The sequence below is a fragment of the Amblyraja radiata genome, chromosome 24 (genome assembly GCF_010909765.2).
Source record: "Amblyraja radiata isolate CabotCenter1 chromosome 24, sAmbRad1.1.pri, whole genome shotgun sequence".
In the NCBI taxonomy this organism is placed as follows: Eukaryota; Metazoa; Chordata; class Chondrichthyes; order Rajiformes; family Rajidae; genus Amblyraja; species Amblyraja radiata.
Genome location: NC_045979.1, coordinates 5,644,134 through 5,660,519, shown reverse-complemented (window position 1 = coordinate 5,660,519; position 16,386 = coordinate 5,644,134). Strand labels below are relative to the sequence as shown.

The 16,386-nt window shown below is 43.9% G+C and overlaps 1 protein-coding gene across 1 annotated transcript in view; it reads right to left on the bottom strand.

Annotated features, from left to right (window-relative positions):
* Positions 1–295: 295 nt before the first annotated feature.
* Positions 296–16,386, bottom strand: part of LOC116986714 (protein phosphatase 1H-like) — a 48,313-nt gene continuing 32,222 nt past the window's right edge. Inside the window, exons 5-10 of the mRNA XM_033042310.1 lie at positions 15,647–15,731; positions 14,293–14,411; positions 13,376–13,439; positions 11,014–11,121; positions 7,525–7,676; positions 296–536 (exon numbers count right to left, since the gene is read on the bottom strand). Coding sequence (XP_032898201.1) covers positions 398–536; positions 7,525–7,676; positions 11,014–11,121; positions 13,376–13,439; positions 14,293–14,411; positions 15,647–15,731 — 667 coding nt within the window. The 3' untranslated portion in view covers positions 296–397. The remainder of the gene's footprint in view (positions 537–7,524; positions 7,677–11,013; positions 11,122–13,375; positions 13,440–14,292; positions 14,412–15,646; positions 15,732–16,386) is intronic.

Here is a 16,386-nt window from a genome sequence, read left to right as displayed (position 1 = left end):
GATCTTATACTGAGGACTGTATTTTATGTGGATATAAACATTCTACTACTTGAAGAACAACGGGGTTGATTGTTAATGCTAATATCTGGCCTTGCCTAATGCTCAATAACATGAGTTTTATAGGACCATTTATCACACTTATTTTAGGAAAATGTAATGAGCAAATTGAGCGACAGATTACAGACAATGCAGCAGTGACTGCACAACCTTAACACACTCAGGAATGTAGTGAGGTTGTATAAACACCCTACAAGTGCAAGTCCTTGTTTACAAGAGGGATTACAGTACACGAGTGCGGGTACAAATCAATTTAACAAGTGAACGAATGTTATTTATAGATGAATAGCTCCATTGTGCAGTCTTTGCAGAGTCCAAGGTGGGATTGTTCTAAGGCCGGTCACGTTTGCCCATAAAGAGGAATGACAAAGACTGAGATGTCATCACCTGAGCCTAGTCTGTTGTTTGACAATCGCCACCCGTGGTCCTTCAAAACTCCACGGGATTTCATCACCAGGTCCTGAGCTGCCAGGGTAAACCTGTGGGGAGAATTTTATGGAAATATATAAACAGTAAAGCACGGGTTGGTCATTTTAGGCCAAATATTATTTTCTTGTGTTTTTCCTTAATTAAGGTTCATAGCTTCCCATTTGAGTTATCGCAATGTTTCAACATATATTTATCTTCTATCCTCTTTCCCAATTTAGCGTGGTTTCCATTTGAAACCATCGAACCTGACTGATTTAACTACCATCGGGACAAAATAATTCAGTGATTCTGAATAATGCCATTTTTCTTTATTCTTCGATTCATTTATTTCAGCACCATTTTGAATTCAATTGAAAAAAAGAGAAGTGATATATAAAGGAATAAATCTGCTTAGAAAGAAGCAGATTAACACAAAATGCTGGGATAACTCAGCGGGATGGGCAGCATCTCTGGAGAGAAGGATTGGATGATGTTTCAGGTCGTGACCCTTCTTCAGACTGAATAATTACTAGTTATATTACTCTAACTTCAGACTGAAGAAGGGTGTCGACCCGAAACGACACTCATTCCTGCTCTCCAGAGATGCTGCCTGTTTTACTGAGTTACTCCAGCATTTTGTGTTAATCTGCTATCTTCGGATTAAACCAGCATCTGCAGTTCCTTCCTACACAAGAAGCAGATTAAGCTGGATTCTCAAACAGCAAATAAATATGCCAATTGATCTGGATATAGTCCAGGAGGTTTCAATCACACAACCTTTACCTTAGCATCACTCTGACTCAATATGTCCCTCATCACCAACCCCACCACGGTTTCATACCGCCATTGGAAATCAACAGACTGTGTGTTACCCATTGGATGGTTCTTGGTGCTCAGCCCAATAGCCTTTTCCTTCACTCCAAATATTTTTACAGCTGAAAGCGTTCAAAGAGAATGGAAACTCTGCTTTTTTTTTTTACCCCTACAACAGATCCCTTGTAGTATGTTGACGATTAAATTGACAATTCCTGAAGGTTCCAGGAAAATGTTAGAGGGCTGGCCACTAATTACTAGTTATATTACAGGACATAAATAGATTCCCCCAATGTATTAAAAGATGATTTAAAATACAGATTGATTACTAAATAAACAACACATTAAGTGTACTCCATTAACTGTTAAATGCTTTGGGATACTCTAACTTGATGGAAGTCTCTCCATACAGTGCCCTCCACAATGTTTGTACAAAGACCCATCATTTATTTATTTGCGTCTGTACTCCACAATTTGAGATTTGTAATAGATTCGTAATGAAAAAATCACATGGTTAAAGTGCACATTGTCAGATTTTAATAAAGGCCATTTTATACATTTTGGTTTCACCATGTAGAAATTACAGCTGTGTTTATACATTGTCCCCCATTTCAGGGCACCATAATGTTTGGGACACATGGCTTCACAGGTGTTTGTAATTGCTCAGGTGTGTTTAATTGCCTCCTTCATGCAGGTATAAGAGAGCTCTCAGCACCTAGTCTTTCCTCCAGTCTTTACATCACCTTTGGAAACTTTTATTTCTCTTTATCAACATGAGGACCAAAGTTGTGCCAATGAAAGTCAAAGAAGCAATTTTGAGACTGAGAAAGAAGAATAAAACTATTAGAGACATCAGCCAAACCTTCGGCTTACCAAAATCAACTGTTTGGAACATCATTAAGAAGAAAGACAGCACTGGTGAGCTGACTAATCGCAAAGGGACTGGCAGGCCAAGGAAGACCTCCACAGCTGATGACAGAAGAATTCTCTCTATAATAAAGACAAATCCCCAGACACCTAACCTACAGATCAGAAACACTCTTCAGGAGTCAGGTGTGGATTTGTCAATGACCACTGTCCGAAGAAGACTTCATGATCAGAAATACGGAGGCTACACTACAAGATGCAAACCACTGGTTAGCCGCAAAAATAGGATGGCCAAGTTACAGTTTGCCAAGCAGTACTTAAAAGAGCAACCACAGTTCTGGAAAAAAGGTCTTGTGGGCAGATGAGATGAAGATTAACTTGTATCAGAGTGATGGCAAGAGCAAAGTATGGAGGAGAGAAGGAACTGCCCAAGATCCAAAGCATACCACCTCATCTGTGAAACACGGTGGTGGGAGTGTTATGGCTTGTATGGCTGGCTCACTTATCTTCATTGATGATACCACTGCTGATGGCAGTAGCATAATGAATTCTGAAGTGTATAGACACATCCTATCTGCTCAAGTTAAAACAAATGCCTCAAAACTCATTGGCCGGTGGTTCAATCTACAGCAAGACAATGATCCCAAACATACTGCTAAAGCAACAAATGAGTTTTTCAAAGCTGAAAAATGGTAAATTCTTGAGTGGTCAAGTCAATCACCTGATCTGAACCCAATTGAGCATGCTTTTTATATGCTGAAGAGAAAACTCCCAAAACAGGCCCTCAAAACAAGCATAAGCTAAATATGGCTGCAATACAGGCCTGGCAGAGCATCACCAGAGAAGACACCCAGCAACAGGTGATGTCCATGAATCGCAGACTTCAAGCAGTCATTGCATGCAAAGGATATGTAACAAAATACTAAACATGACTACTTTCATTTACATGACATTGCTGTGTCCCAAACATTATGGTGCCCTGAAATGGGGGAAGACTATGTATAAACACTGCTGTAATTTCTACATAGTGAAACCAAAATGTATAAAATGGCCTTCATTAAAATCTGACAATGTGTACTTTAACCACATGTGATTTTTTTTCTATTACAAATCTCAATTGTGGAGTACAGAGGCAAATAAATAAATTATGGGTCTTTCTCCCAAACATTATGGAGTGCACTGTAAATGCAAGCTTTTCCTTTGCTATGGTGCCCAGACTGTGAAAAGCAACATCAACTAGAAATAATTTCACTTGACCAGTTCCCAACCCAGCGGTATTAATATTGATTTCTCTAACTTCAAGTAACCCTTGCTTTCCCTCTCTCTCCGTCCCTCCCCCATCCTAGTTCTCCGAATAGTTTTACCGTGCTCCTGATTGTATGCCTCATTGTCACCTTCCCCCCAGCTAACAATGAACCATTCTACATTTCCTTGGCCATCGTCTGCTTTTATCTGTTGTTTTCCCCCCCTTGCCCTTCCATATCTCTAGTCCCCCTCTCCCATGACTCTCGATCTGATGAAGGGTCTTGACCAAAAACATCACCCATTCCTTCACTCCAGAGATGCTGCCTGTCCCGCTGAGTTACTCCAGCATTTTGTGTCTATCTTTGATGTAAACCAGCATCTGCAGTTCCTTCTTACACACCAAGTCTTGACATCTGCATTGCATTTCCGAGCCATTTTACTGAAATGGTATGTGTCAGTCCCCTTGCAAGACCAGAGAAGCAGAGATATGTGTTTTTATGAAGAGAACATTTAGGGACTTAATGGTAGAAAACGGAGTTTTAATGGAATAATTAGGCAATGGGTTAATAAATCACAGGACACTTAAACAAAATGGAGATGAGGAGAATTATTTTTTAATGCTGCAGGTTGTTTGTAATGTGACATTCACTGTCTGAGTCAGTGGAGGAAGCAGATTCAATAGTAACATTTAGAAAAGAATGAGATATGTATATGGAAAGGATAAATTTGTAGGACTATGGGGAATAGGTGGAACAGGACTAATTGGATAACTCTTTCAAAGAGCTGGCACAGGGTATGAATGCATAAAAGCTTGTAATGACGATGAATGATTCAACTTTTTCCATGTTTATACTAAGCAGAGACCCATTGGCTGCTAGAATCTGATGACCACATAGGTTTCCTTTCCTTGCCACAGACCGTGCTTACATGGAACATTCATTGTCCAGTGGATGCCGGCCGATGTGTAGACTTCTTGGGACTTTATTTTTAGGCTAGAGTACTTGAGGTCAGGGAACCCAAAAAAACTGAATGGAATTGAGATACATATCATAGAAATCAGAGAGTTGTAATGGAAGGACATTATTCTGGCTGGAGGTCTGTGACCAATGAAATTCCACAGGGATCTCTGCTAGGGTTTTTGTTGTTTCTGATAGACATATATATATATATATACAAATGAATTGAATGTGAATGTAGATAGATAGGTTAGTATGTTTGCAGACAACAACTTTAGTGGAGTGTTTAAGAAGGAACTGCAGATGCTAGAAAAATCGAAGGTAGATAAAAATGCTGGAGAAACTCAGCGGGTGAGGCAGCACCCATGGAGCGAAGGAAAAGGTGATGTTTCGGGTCGAGACCCTTCTTCAGACTGAAGAAGGGTGGGTCTCGACCCAAAACATCACCTTTTCCTTTGCTCCATAGATGCTGCCTCACCCGCTGAGTTTCTCCAACATTTATATCAACATTAGTGGAGTTGTCGACAGTGAGGAAAGTTACAGATTTGGACCATTGTAGTAGAATGTGAGCAAGTGTGAGGTATTGCGCTTTGGGATGTTAAATGTGAGAGGAAACTATATAGTTACTGACAGGACCCTGAGCAGCATTGAGGTACAGAGCGATCTTGGGGTCCAGGTCCATAGTTCCCTGAAACTGGCAACACAAGTAGGTACGACACAATGGCACAGGTGCTGCCTCACAGCTCCAGAGACACAGGTCTGATTCCGACCTCGGGTGCTGTCTGTGTGGAATTTGCGCAGCGTAGGTCGAGTTTAGTTTAGAGTGGCACGGTGGCGCAGTGGTAGAGTTGCTGCCTTACAGCGCCAGAGACCATGGTTCCCTCCTGTCTATGGGTGATGTACGTATAGAGCTTGTACGTTCTCCCTGTGACTGCGTGGGTTTTCTCCGGGTACTCTGGCTTCCTCCCACACTCCAAAGACGTTCAGGTTATAGGTTAATCGGCCTGGTGAAATTGTAAATTGTCCCTGGTGTGTGTAAGATAGTGTTAATGTGCGGGGATCGCTGGTCGGCGCAGACTCGGTGGGCCGAAGGGCCTGTCTCAAGAGTCAAGAGAGTTTATTGTAATGTGTTCCAGATAGGACAATGAAATTCTTCTCTCTCAACTAAACTAAACTAAACATATGGTAAGGGTGCTTTCATCAGTCAGGACATTGAATATAAGAAACAGGAAGTCATGTTGCAACATTTTAGGACTTGGAAAGGTCACATTTGCAGTACCGTGTGCAGTCTGGTCTCACCACTGTAGGAAAGATATGGATGACTTGGACAGGGTACAGAAGAGATTTACCAGAATACTGCCTGGACTGGAGGGGATGAATTATAAGGAGAGGTTGGAAAAACTTGGATTTCTTTCTCTGGAAAATTGAAGCTGATGGGACACAGGATAAAAGCATGCAACATTATGGAGATGCATTGATTGGGTAGAGTCAGAAACATTTTCCCAGAATGGAAATGTCAAAGACTAGAGGGTATGGATTTAAGGTGAGAGGGGAAAAGTTTAAAGGAGGTATGTGGGGCATTTTATTTTATCATAAAGATTGGTGGTTTCCTAAATGTGCTGCCAGGAGTGGTTATGGAGGCAGATACAATAGTGGCATTAAACAGGCTGTTAGCTCGGCAGGTGCACATGTGGGGGATGGAGGGATATCGATCGCATGCAAGTAGAGGAGATTACTTTAACTTGGCATCATGTTTGGCATGAACAATGTGGGCTGAAGGGCCTGTTGCCATGCTGCACTGTTCTGTCTATGACGTCTTACGTAACCCCAATATCGAAACAGAAAATCCAGGTTAACATCCCTGATGCAGTGCTGATGACTACAGTGGTGCTGTCTTTCAAATGAGATATTTAATAAAGTACCCCTTTCCATCTCAGATGCATATAAAACATCACATTGGTTATTTGAAGAAGCAGGGGATCAATAGATACTCTCAAACAACAACACAAAGCAAAGTTATTTTGTTATTATTCTATTACTGTTGCATGGGAGCTTGCTGCAGACAAATCAGTGATCAAATTCCCTATTGATACAGTATCGTTATTGGCGGCGCGACTCACCCGTTGCAGCGGCCCCTACAGCCTGTATGTCTTTTTTTTATTTTTTGTCTAGTTAAATGTAGTGTTGGTGTTTTTTAATATTGGTTTTAAATGTGTATATGTGGGGGGCGGGGGGGGGGGGGGAGGGGGAAACTGTTTAAAATCTCTTCCCTGTCCGGGAGTCCCGACCTTTTCCCTGTCGGGTCTCCGTTGTCGTTGGGGCCTAGCACCGTGGAGCGGCCTCCAACCTGAACGACCCGGGGGCTTGGGAGACTGCGGAGCTGCGGACTACTCACCATCGTGGGGCTGGCCGGCCTCGGAGCGTGCGGAGCGGTGGGGACTCGCTGCTGCGACTCGACTCCTGGGGCTCGGAGGCTCCAGCAACGCAGCCGCAGGTCCGGTGGACTGGGACATCGGGAGCTCGCGGGTCCGGGGGGAGAGAGAGACCGCTTCCGCAACGCGACTTCTCCAGCCCGTGTCGCGGGGTTGGAACGACCTGGAGCGGGGTCGTACATCGCCCAGCACGGCTTCATGGCCGTGGGACATTCCAGCGCCCGCCGGGGGCTCCAACTTTGTGACATTTGGACCGGGAGCGGGGCCGTAAATCGCCCGGCACGGCCTAAAATGGCCGTGGGACTTATCATCGCCCGCCTGGGGCTTCGACATCGGGAGAGACATGGAGAACAGGGGAGAGAAAAGACTTTGCCTTCCATCACAGTGGGTTCACTGTGATGGATGTTTGTGTGAACTAAATTGTGTGTATGTCTAGGAATTGTCTTTGTTTGTATGGCTGTGGAAACGGAATTTCGTTTGAGCCTCACTGAGGCTCAAATGACAATAAATTGTATTGTATTGTATCATGTATCAAATATTATTCTGCTGTCAGTGAAGCAGTTTTAGATTGGGTACAGAATGATTAGGATGGCACGGTAGAGTAGCGATAGAGTTGCTGCCTTGCTGTATCTCTAAACTAAAAACGAACTAAAATATGGTGAGTAGGTGTAGGCTCCATTTATTTCACGTCCTGAATTTTCCGTTTTTGAGAAGGACCTTAAGAAAATCCAGTGAAGTTCACAAACCTGTCGCGATTGTCATGCTCACAACTGGAAAGCATGTGAATGACTGCATCTGCCACCTCTCGATCCGAAGCAACGTCCCACAGGCCGTCTGTCCCCATCACTATCACATCATCCGTACCATGCTCATATTTTTTCACATCATATACTTTGACCTGCAAGGAATACAGAAGATTTTATGAAAAACGTTGCGCAGAGTTATGGCCCTGTCCCGCGGTGCGAGTTCATTCCCAGAGCTCTCCCGAGTTTGCCCTGATTCGAACTCGGAGATTTACGGTAATGGCGCTCGTCGGTACTCGGGGTTCTCGTGGACATTTTTCAACATGTTGAAAAGTCTTCCCGAGCTTACCTGCCGTTAGCGAGTCTTCCCGAGTACCTGCCGTTAGCGTTACGAGCCGCTAAGAGACGTCCCCGAGCTCCGACGTACCCGCTACATTCATTCTCCCTGCTTACCACGAGTTTGATTTGTTTCAAACTCAGGAGAGCTCTTGGAATGAACTCGTACCGTGGGACAGGGCCATGACATTGTATGCTGCTCAATGACAAGCCTTTGAGCCCAACAGGTTTTAGTTTAGAGATACAATGCGGAAACAGGCCCTGTTTCGTACAAACTCCGTACAGGCAGCACCCACAGTCAGGATCGAACCCTGATCTCTGGCGCTGTAAGGCAATAGCTCTACCGCTATTCCACCACGTCGCCCTATGGTTGCCGTTTAGACAACCATTTTATATTACACATACTTCATCCCTCCAAAATAATACAGCCTCTAATTCCTCACTCTACACTCATGTCAGGGACTTTATTTTGCACGATGGACTGAGCTGACACCGCAAATCTCTGCTGTTATACCAATTTGTGATGTATCCAGATAGATTGTTTTCCATGGTGCGTCTTTAAAAATTGATGAGTCATTGGGGCGTGCCAAATTTCCCATCCACCAACACGTTCACGCAGAACTTGTCCTTGCACCCAACAACTTCTTATTTGATTCCTGCGACTTCCGACTGATCAGACGTGTAGCTATGGGCACTTGACTTGACGCTAGCTGCTCCTGTCTTCTTGTTGGCCATGTAGAATGGTCACCATAACCCTGTTCTGGCACAGCTCACCTTTCTCCATTGCATCGATGACTCAATTGGTGCTGTACTTTCAGCACTCAGACAGAAGTTATTAATTTCGTCACATTCACTGAAGATAGACACAAAAAGCTGGAGTAACTCAGCGGAGACAGGCAGCATCTCTGGAGAGAAGGAATGGGTGACGTCTCAGGTCAAGACCCTTCTTCCTTCTTACTCATCCCATTCACCCCCAACTTCCACCCTCCCTCAAATTCACTGAGACTGCCTCTGGCACTTCTCCTCCTTTTCTGGATCTCTCAATCTCAGGACTAGCACCTAAATCTTCTCTAAACCCACTGACTGCCACAGCTCCCTAGACTATGCCTCCTCCCACACTCTCCTGCGATGATACCATCTCTTTTTCTCAACTTCTCTATCTCCGACGCATCGTGTCTCAAGATGAAGCCTTCTGCTCCAGAGCTTCTGGAGATGTACACAAAAAGCTGGAGTAACTCAGTGGGACAGGCAGCATCTCTGGAGAGAAGGAATGGGTGACGTTTCGGGTCGAGACCCTTCCTCAGACCCTTCTTCTTATGAAATATCCTCCTTCTTCCAGAAGTCTGGCCTCCACTCTACTCTAGTTGTCCGAGTCCTCACATATATTTCCTCCATTTCCCAGACGTCTGTTCTGATACTCATCTCCCCTCTCCCACCTCAGGCAGAACAGCAATACAGTTTCTCTTTCTTCACTCCCCCAGCCTATACACCCAACACATCGCAGCCTTTCTTTAAATGCTCATTTATTTGAACCCCATCCCAATTGTCCAGTTTATTGGTGCCCTTCCACCAATTTCTGCTCAATATTACCTTTGGCTCTTGTCGTGGGCAGGATTTTCAACCAAGAATACAACAGGGTGACACAGTGACAAATCTGGTAAGTCTGCTGCTGGGGACCTGGGTTCAATTCAGAACTCAGTCGCTATCTTTGTCGTTTGCATGTTCTCCCTGTGTCCACATAGATTTCCTACAACACCCCAAAAACGTATGAGTTTGTTGGTTAATTGGCCTTTGTAAATTGCTCCTAATGTGTAGGGAGTGGATGAGAAAGGATAACACAGTGAACAGCTGATCAAAGGTCGAAGTGGACGATGGGCCAAATTGGCCTAATTCTATGCTATATCTTTCAATCAATCAGATCGCAGTTATACTCATCAGGTTTACTCATGACTTTCCAGGATGTCCCTGAATTTGAAGATGATGATCTTCCTCTCCTGTTATTTCAACAGTGAACTGGACACCTCGACACAGTTGCAAAGTTTAAGAAACATACAGCACCCCTCAAATGTCCCCCACCACAATGAGGGTGATGAAGTAGGCACCGATGATATTGTGAACTCCATATTGAATCAGGAAATTAAGTTTTCAAGAAGGAACTGCAGATGCTGGAAGATCGAAGGTACACAAAATTGCTGGAGAAACTCAGCGGGTGCAGCAGCATCTATGGAGCGAAGGAAATAGGCGACGTTTCGGGCCGAAACCCTTCTTCAGACGTAACAGGAAATTAAGTTGCTGTTTACAATCCAGTTCCAGGTCAATTCATGTTTCTCACAGAGTATCTGCTGCCCTCTGCTGGAACATTACAGCAGAATCAAGAAAATGCAAACCGAAGAGTGAAATCCACCCTGACAGTCCTTTCAGGTGAGGCAGAGGTTCACTTGCACCTCCTCCAACCTCATCTACTGTATCCGTTGTTCAAGATGTGGACTCTTATACATCGGCGAGACCAAAGGTAGACTGGGCGATCATTTCACTGAACACCTTCACTCAGTCCACTCTACCTACCTGATCTCCCGGTTGCTAAACACTTTAATTCCCCTTCCCATCCCCACACTGACCTTTCTGTCCTAGGCCTCCTCCATTGTCAGAGTGAGGCTAAATGCAAATTGGAGGAACAACATCTCATATTTCGTTTGGGCAGCTTATAACACAGGGGTGTGAATATTGATTTCTCTAACTTAAAGTAACTGCTGCATTCCCTCTCTCTCCATCCCTCCCCCACCCTAATCTTGCGTTCTCACCTAGCTAAGCTAACCATGAATGTTTCCTTTATCATTGTTACTTGTTTGCATATCATTCATTCATTCATTTGTTCTATATCTCTCGTTCCCCTTTCTCGTAACTCAGTCTGAACAGTCTCGACCCGAAACGTCACCCATTCCTTCTCTCCAGAGATGCTGCCTGTCCCACTGAGTTACTCCAGCATTTTGTGTCCATCTTCGGTTTAAACCGGCATCTGCAGTTCCTTCCTACACTATTCAGTTGGATACTGGAAGATCAATTCAGGTCACTTTATTATCTACTGCGTAACTCTGAAGTAGGTAGCTCCTTCTGAAACAATTACTATTATTGACAGCATCTGTTAGTAGCTCTCACCTCTGGCATGCAGGACAAGAAAGGTTTGATGTGGATGTTAGAATAATGAACCTTCAAATCATGATCTCCCAGTCCTCGAGTTACTCCTATGGTTGCCATGACGCGTGCCTGTTGAGATAGACGGTGTCTCAGTAATTCACATATCATCATGAATGTAAAGTGCAAGTGCCTGTTCAAAAATCCTGTTTGCCCTTTGACACGTCGAGAGGAATGCTGCTTTTTAGTTTAGATATAGCGCGGAAACAGGCCCTTTGGTCCACGGAGCCCGCGCTGACCAGCGATCCCCGCACACTATCGCTATCCTACACACACCAGGGACAATTTACAATTTTAGCAAGCTAATTAGCCTGCAAACCTGTGCTTTGGAGTGTGGGAGGAAATCAGAGCGCCCGGGGAAAACCCACGCAGGTCACGGGGAGAACGTACAAACTCCACACAGACAGCACCCGTAGTCAGGATCGAACCCAGAGCTCTGGCGCTGTAAGGCAGCAACTCGACCGCTGTGCCAACGTGCTGGAATGCTGCTGTTCCCACTCTTCTTGAAAACTCATGAAAGGAAACTGTTGACCAGCCACAACTGAAATCTCTTGATGAACTAAAATCCACCGTTATGCTCTGACTCTGCACCAGGACTGAGTGTAGAGGGAAGATAGGCAGTATGTAGGCCATCCCCATATTATGAACACCCGACTTGTAGACACCTATGCATATGAGCCGACCTAGGAACACTGAGCAGACCTGCCGCACACCCACTGAGTCAGGGAGGGTTGGCTGGCAGCCACACGTTCGGTGCCTGGGTGGATTGGGAAAGGAAAGGAGTGGGTTACTTGATACTGGAAAATGCAATATTCTTTCTTCAATATTCATTGATGTAACCAATTCATTGATGTTCCATCTCCCAATCTTCCACATACAATCTACCTGTGTTTCTTCTTACTTCGTTCATCTTAACTATCCCCTTCCTCCACTTTGATCCATCTGTCCATCGCCCCTCCTTGATCTGGTTTCATCTATCATCTATCGCCTCTGTCTCCAGTCTTCCCCATCCCTCCTGGCTCCATCTGCCTATCATTCCTCCCCCCCACCCACTGCCCCACGCGCAATCTCATCTAGTAACACTGACCATCCCTGTTCTTCCACAGATGCTGCTTGACCCACTGAATTCTTTCAACACTTCATTTTTTCTTTGCTCTAGATACCACCATCTGAAGTCTGTTGCATTGCAATTCTCTGATGTTGACTTGTGGGGAGGGCGAGTGGTGAAAATATGCTTTACTCCCTGCCCTCCACCCCATCCCTTTACAAACTTCAAGCAGGCTGAGCCACAAGACCAAGATTGATATGGGAACAATAAAGAAAAATCACGGGATTAAAAACCACACTCTGCGTGGAAAGTTTCGCACAATCGTCTCTATTCATTGAGTAAGAAAGTCGCTCAAAGGATTTATTTGAGTGATACCAAGTGAGAAGGACATTTTGGAAAAATGAAACTGGCCAAAATTTGTACATCATCTAGAAATTTATCCAGATTTGAAAAAAAAATGAAGGGTGGTAATCAAAAAATAAATGGTTGCTTGTGATACTTGTTATTAATCCATATATGAACATTTTGTTGAAAATGCTCCAGTCACTAAATTAACTAACAATACAACACGGCATTAAACGGGGTCAATATTAGCCTTTCTGTGGTGAGCTCAAATGTTTCACTGTTTTAAGAATATAGCAGTGCTCCCTCCCACAATTAACCCTAATTGACATCAAACCCCAAGAACTAAAGCCCTACAATTCTGGAAATGATACAGAATGTGAGCAGCCCATATGTTTGTTCTGCTGCTTTAATGGTGCCGTGCAATTCATCCCACTTCATTGCTCTTTCCTCCTCGGCTGGCAAATGTGTCTTTTTAACAATCTTCTCAACGTATCCTGTTGCCAGATGCTATTTCTGTACCCATTTTTTAGGTTCTTTAGTAACTTGTCAGTTTCTTTGTTGAACTAAATTAAGACGCATGTTGCAATCAAAAGCGCTTGAACAATTGGTTGGGAAGAAAGCCAAACTGTAAGAAAGACAATTGGCTTAATTGTGTTTGAAGTTTTTGAATTTCATGTGAGATAAATTGGTTTTTCCCATATAGCAACACTCACATTTGGCCGATGGGTTTTGTATAGACTGGTGCTGGATGGTCAGCATGGGTTGAAGGACCTGTTTCAGTGCTGTATAACTCGAGAAATGTCTACACAATGAAGTCTCTTTGATTCTTTCAAGCACCAGAAATTTTGCAATGCTCGCTCCAGGATTGCAAACTTTAAATCGAGAGTTTTCAAAGCCGGCTTTCAGTTGTATTTTTTAACAACCTTCAATTACCTTTTTGCCTTCACCATACACCAATGGGAACTTCAAGTCATCCTCTTCGATAGTCTTGTATGCCCTACAGAAAGAAGAAGGGATGCTGTAACATTTATCAGATCAGAAAATATTAATTTGCCTCTCTTAAAGGTGCGGCACGGTGGCGCACCGGTAGCGTTGATGCATTACAGCGCCAGAGACCCAGGTTCGATCCTGACTATGGGTGCTGTCTGTATGGAGTTTGTACGTTGTCCCTGGACCGCGTGGGTTTTTTCCGGGTGCTCTGGTTTCCTCCCGCACTCCAAAGCCGTACAGGTGTGTAGGTTAATTTACTTTGGTAAAAATTGTTAATTGTCCCAAGTGTGTTTAGGATTGAGGTAGTGTTAGATCGCTGGCCGAATTGGACTCAGTGGGCCTGTTTCCGCACTGTATCTCTAAACTAAATGCTTAAGTGTGCAGGAAGGAACTGCTGATGCTGGTTTAAATCGAAGATAGACACAAAATGCTGGGACAGGCAGCATCCCTGGAGAGAAGGAATGGGTGACATTTTGGGTCGAGACCCTACTTCAAAAAGCTCAAGTCTTGAGTTGGACAAATCAATAATTCTTCATAGACATGGTGGAATGCAGCAACATTCATCCCATTTTGACTGTGCCAGATCTCTGGAAGAATTATTACTTAGACCTATTTCCGGAGTTCTTTACATGGAAAAACAATTTTCGATTCAATCCGAATGCCCACGTGTCCAAAACTGCTCACAAAGCCATTCTCCTACCCACCCAATCCTCCTCTCATCAGTCAGGAAATTTGTGTCAGTTCAATGCCCTCTACCACCCTCTTAAGGTCAATTAAGGAAGAATAGTACAGGATGCTCTTGCTAGCCACATTCAAATCCTGTAAAATTAGTTGAAATATTATTGTTTGTTGATTCTCACCAGCCAGTCATGCTATAATCGCGGAACAACATTTTGCGTCCAATTTCCCTGTGCTGAATCCTCCTCGGAAATTCCAAGCGCGTGAACTCATTTCCAAGAAGATGTGGCTGTAAATATCCCTGAACAAAAACAACCTGGATTAATACAGCTAGTAAAATGTTCCAACTTGTCTCACAGGATTATTATTAGACAAGGCTTCTCACTGAGCAATCAGGACAGGTGATGAAAGACATGTTTCAAGAATAATTTTTAAGAATTCAAAAGATGAAGATATTTAGGGAGGTCTTGGTGTCTGAGGGTGCAGTGAAAAACATTAAATATGTCACAGACGTCAGGAACAGAGCAGAGATGTCAGAAGGTTGGAGATCTATGTATTTTACAGAGATAAGGGGTGTCATGAGAAGGTTTGGGAGGAGGGGAGGAGTGGATTGAAAATAACAATGAGAGTTGTTAAAATGGAGGACAGTAAGCCAATCTTGAGTACAGTGGTTGAAGGGTACATTAAATGGTGAGAACATTTGTAGTTGTACATGGCTTGCACAAAACCAGCAGTCATCTAGACTAAGAATAGGGGAACAGATTAATGGGATGACTAGACACTGAGATTTATCCCCAGATGTAAAGATGTCCAGGTATGTAATCGGCTTGGTAAAGGTAAAAATTGTCCCGAGTGAGTATAAGTTAGTGTTAATGTGTGGGGATCGCTGGTCGGCGTGGAGCCGGTGGGCCGAAGGGGCCTGTTTCCGCGCTGCATCTCTAAACTAAACTAAAGTAAAAAATTGTGCCAAGTTAGATAGTTGCCACTTCTGTAAGAATGGCTTTATATTGGAGTGGACAGTGATGGAAGTCAACCGAGTCTATACCTTGTGTTGGAAGGAACTGCAGATGCTGATTTAAACTGAAGATAGACACAAGTAGCTGGAGTAACTCAACGGGATCAGACTGCATCTCTGGAGAAAAGGAATAGGTGGCCGAAACGTCACCCATTCCTTTTCTCCAGAGGTGATGTCTGACCCCGCTGAGTTACCCCAGCTACATGCATCCATCTTTAGTCTATACCTATTGACTTAACCCATTATCCTTCCACATTTAACCAGAGCTCATGGAGACTATTCCAGTGTTGATGGTAACACAGTGGCCAACACCCTCAATGAGTTGTAGACCAACTGAATCCTGGAGCCAGGGTAATCTGGCTGCCCAGCAACAAGCTGGAGTAGAGCACGTGCATGGAAGAGAATGGACGGGGTGGCTTCAGTGTCCCTTGTCACGCTAACACATACATCAAAGTGTCTAAGATTTAAAAAAATAGATTTATATGGAGGCCAAGAAGACAAGGTAGGAAATATTTCCTTACTAAATACTGCAATCTCTGCCGCTCGGATTCCGGGGTGAATTCATTAGACAGCGGGATAATTTCTCCATTGCGGATTAGAATAGCTCTGGAATTAAAAACAAAAACACTTTTCACATTTGATAAAGGTAATTAGGCACATTAAGTGTGGAGACAGGGTAAATTAAGAGAAGTTCTTTCCAAAGGCTAAAGGGCTAATAACCAGAGGGGGGTCAAGGAGAGAGCGTTCATGTCGTGGCCCTGTTTCCACCAATCTTTCCATCACCACGCACAAGAAGCACAAGACGGACACCATTGTACAGATGCCGAGAAGTGCGTTCAGCTCTGGCTGAACAACTTCTAATCTTGTGTGTGGACTCAATAAGAAGAAGGCCAGAGGGCACAGGTTTTAAAGTAAGTCCAGAGGGTACAACTGTGCTAGTTTTTTAAAATTGATGGGAGGAATGGGTGGAAAGAAGAACAATTTACCACACTAGAGATTTTACTTGGTTTTCACTTTGCCTTTTCGTTTTAAAAAATGATACAAAAGGCTGGAGTAACTCAGCAGGTTAGGCAGCATCCCTGGAGAACATGGATAGGCGATGTTTCAGGCCGAACCCTTATTACGATCCTACACTTGTCGCTTTACCTTTCCCCTTGACTCCATTCAAGGACCCAAGCAGTCTTTCTAGGTGCGGCAGAGGTTCACCTGCACCTCCTCCAACCTCATCTATTGCATCCGCTGCTCTACATGTCAGTTGCTC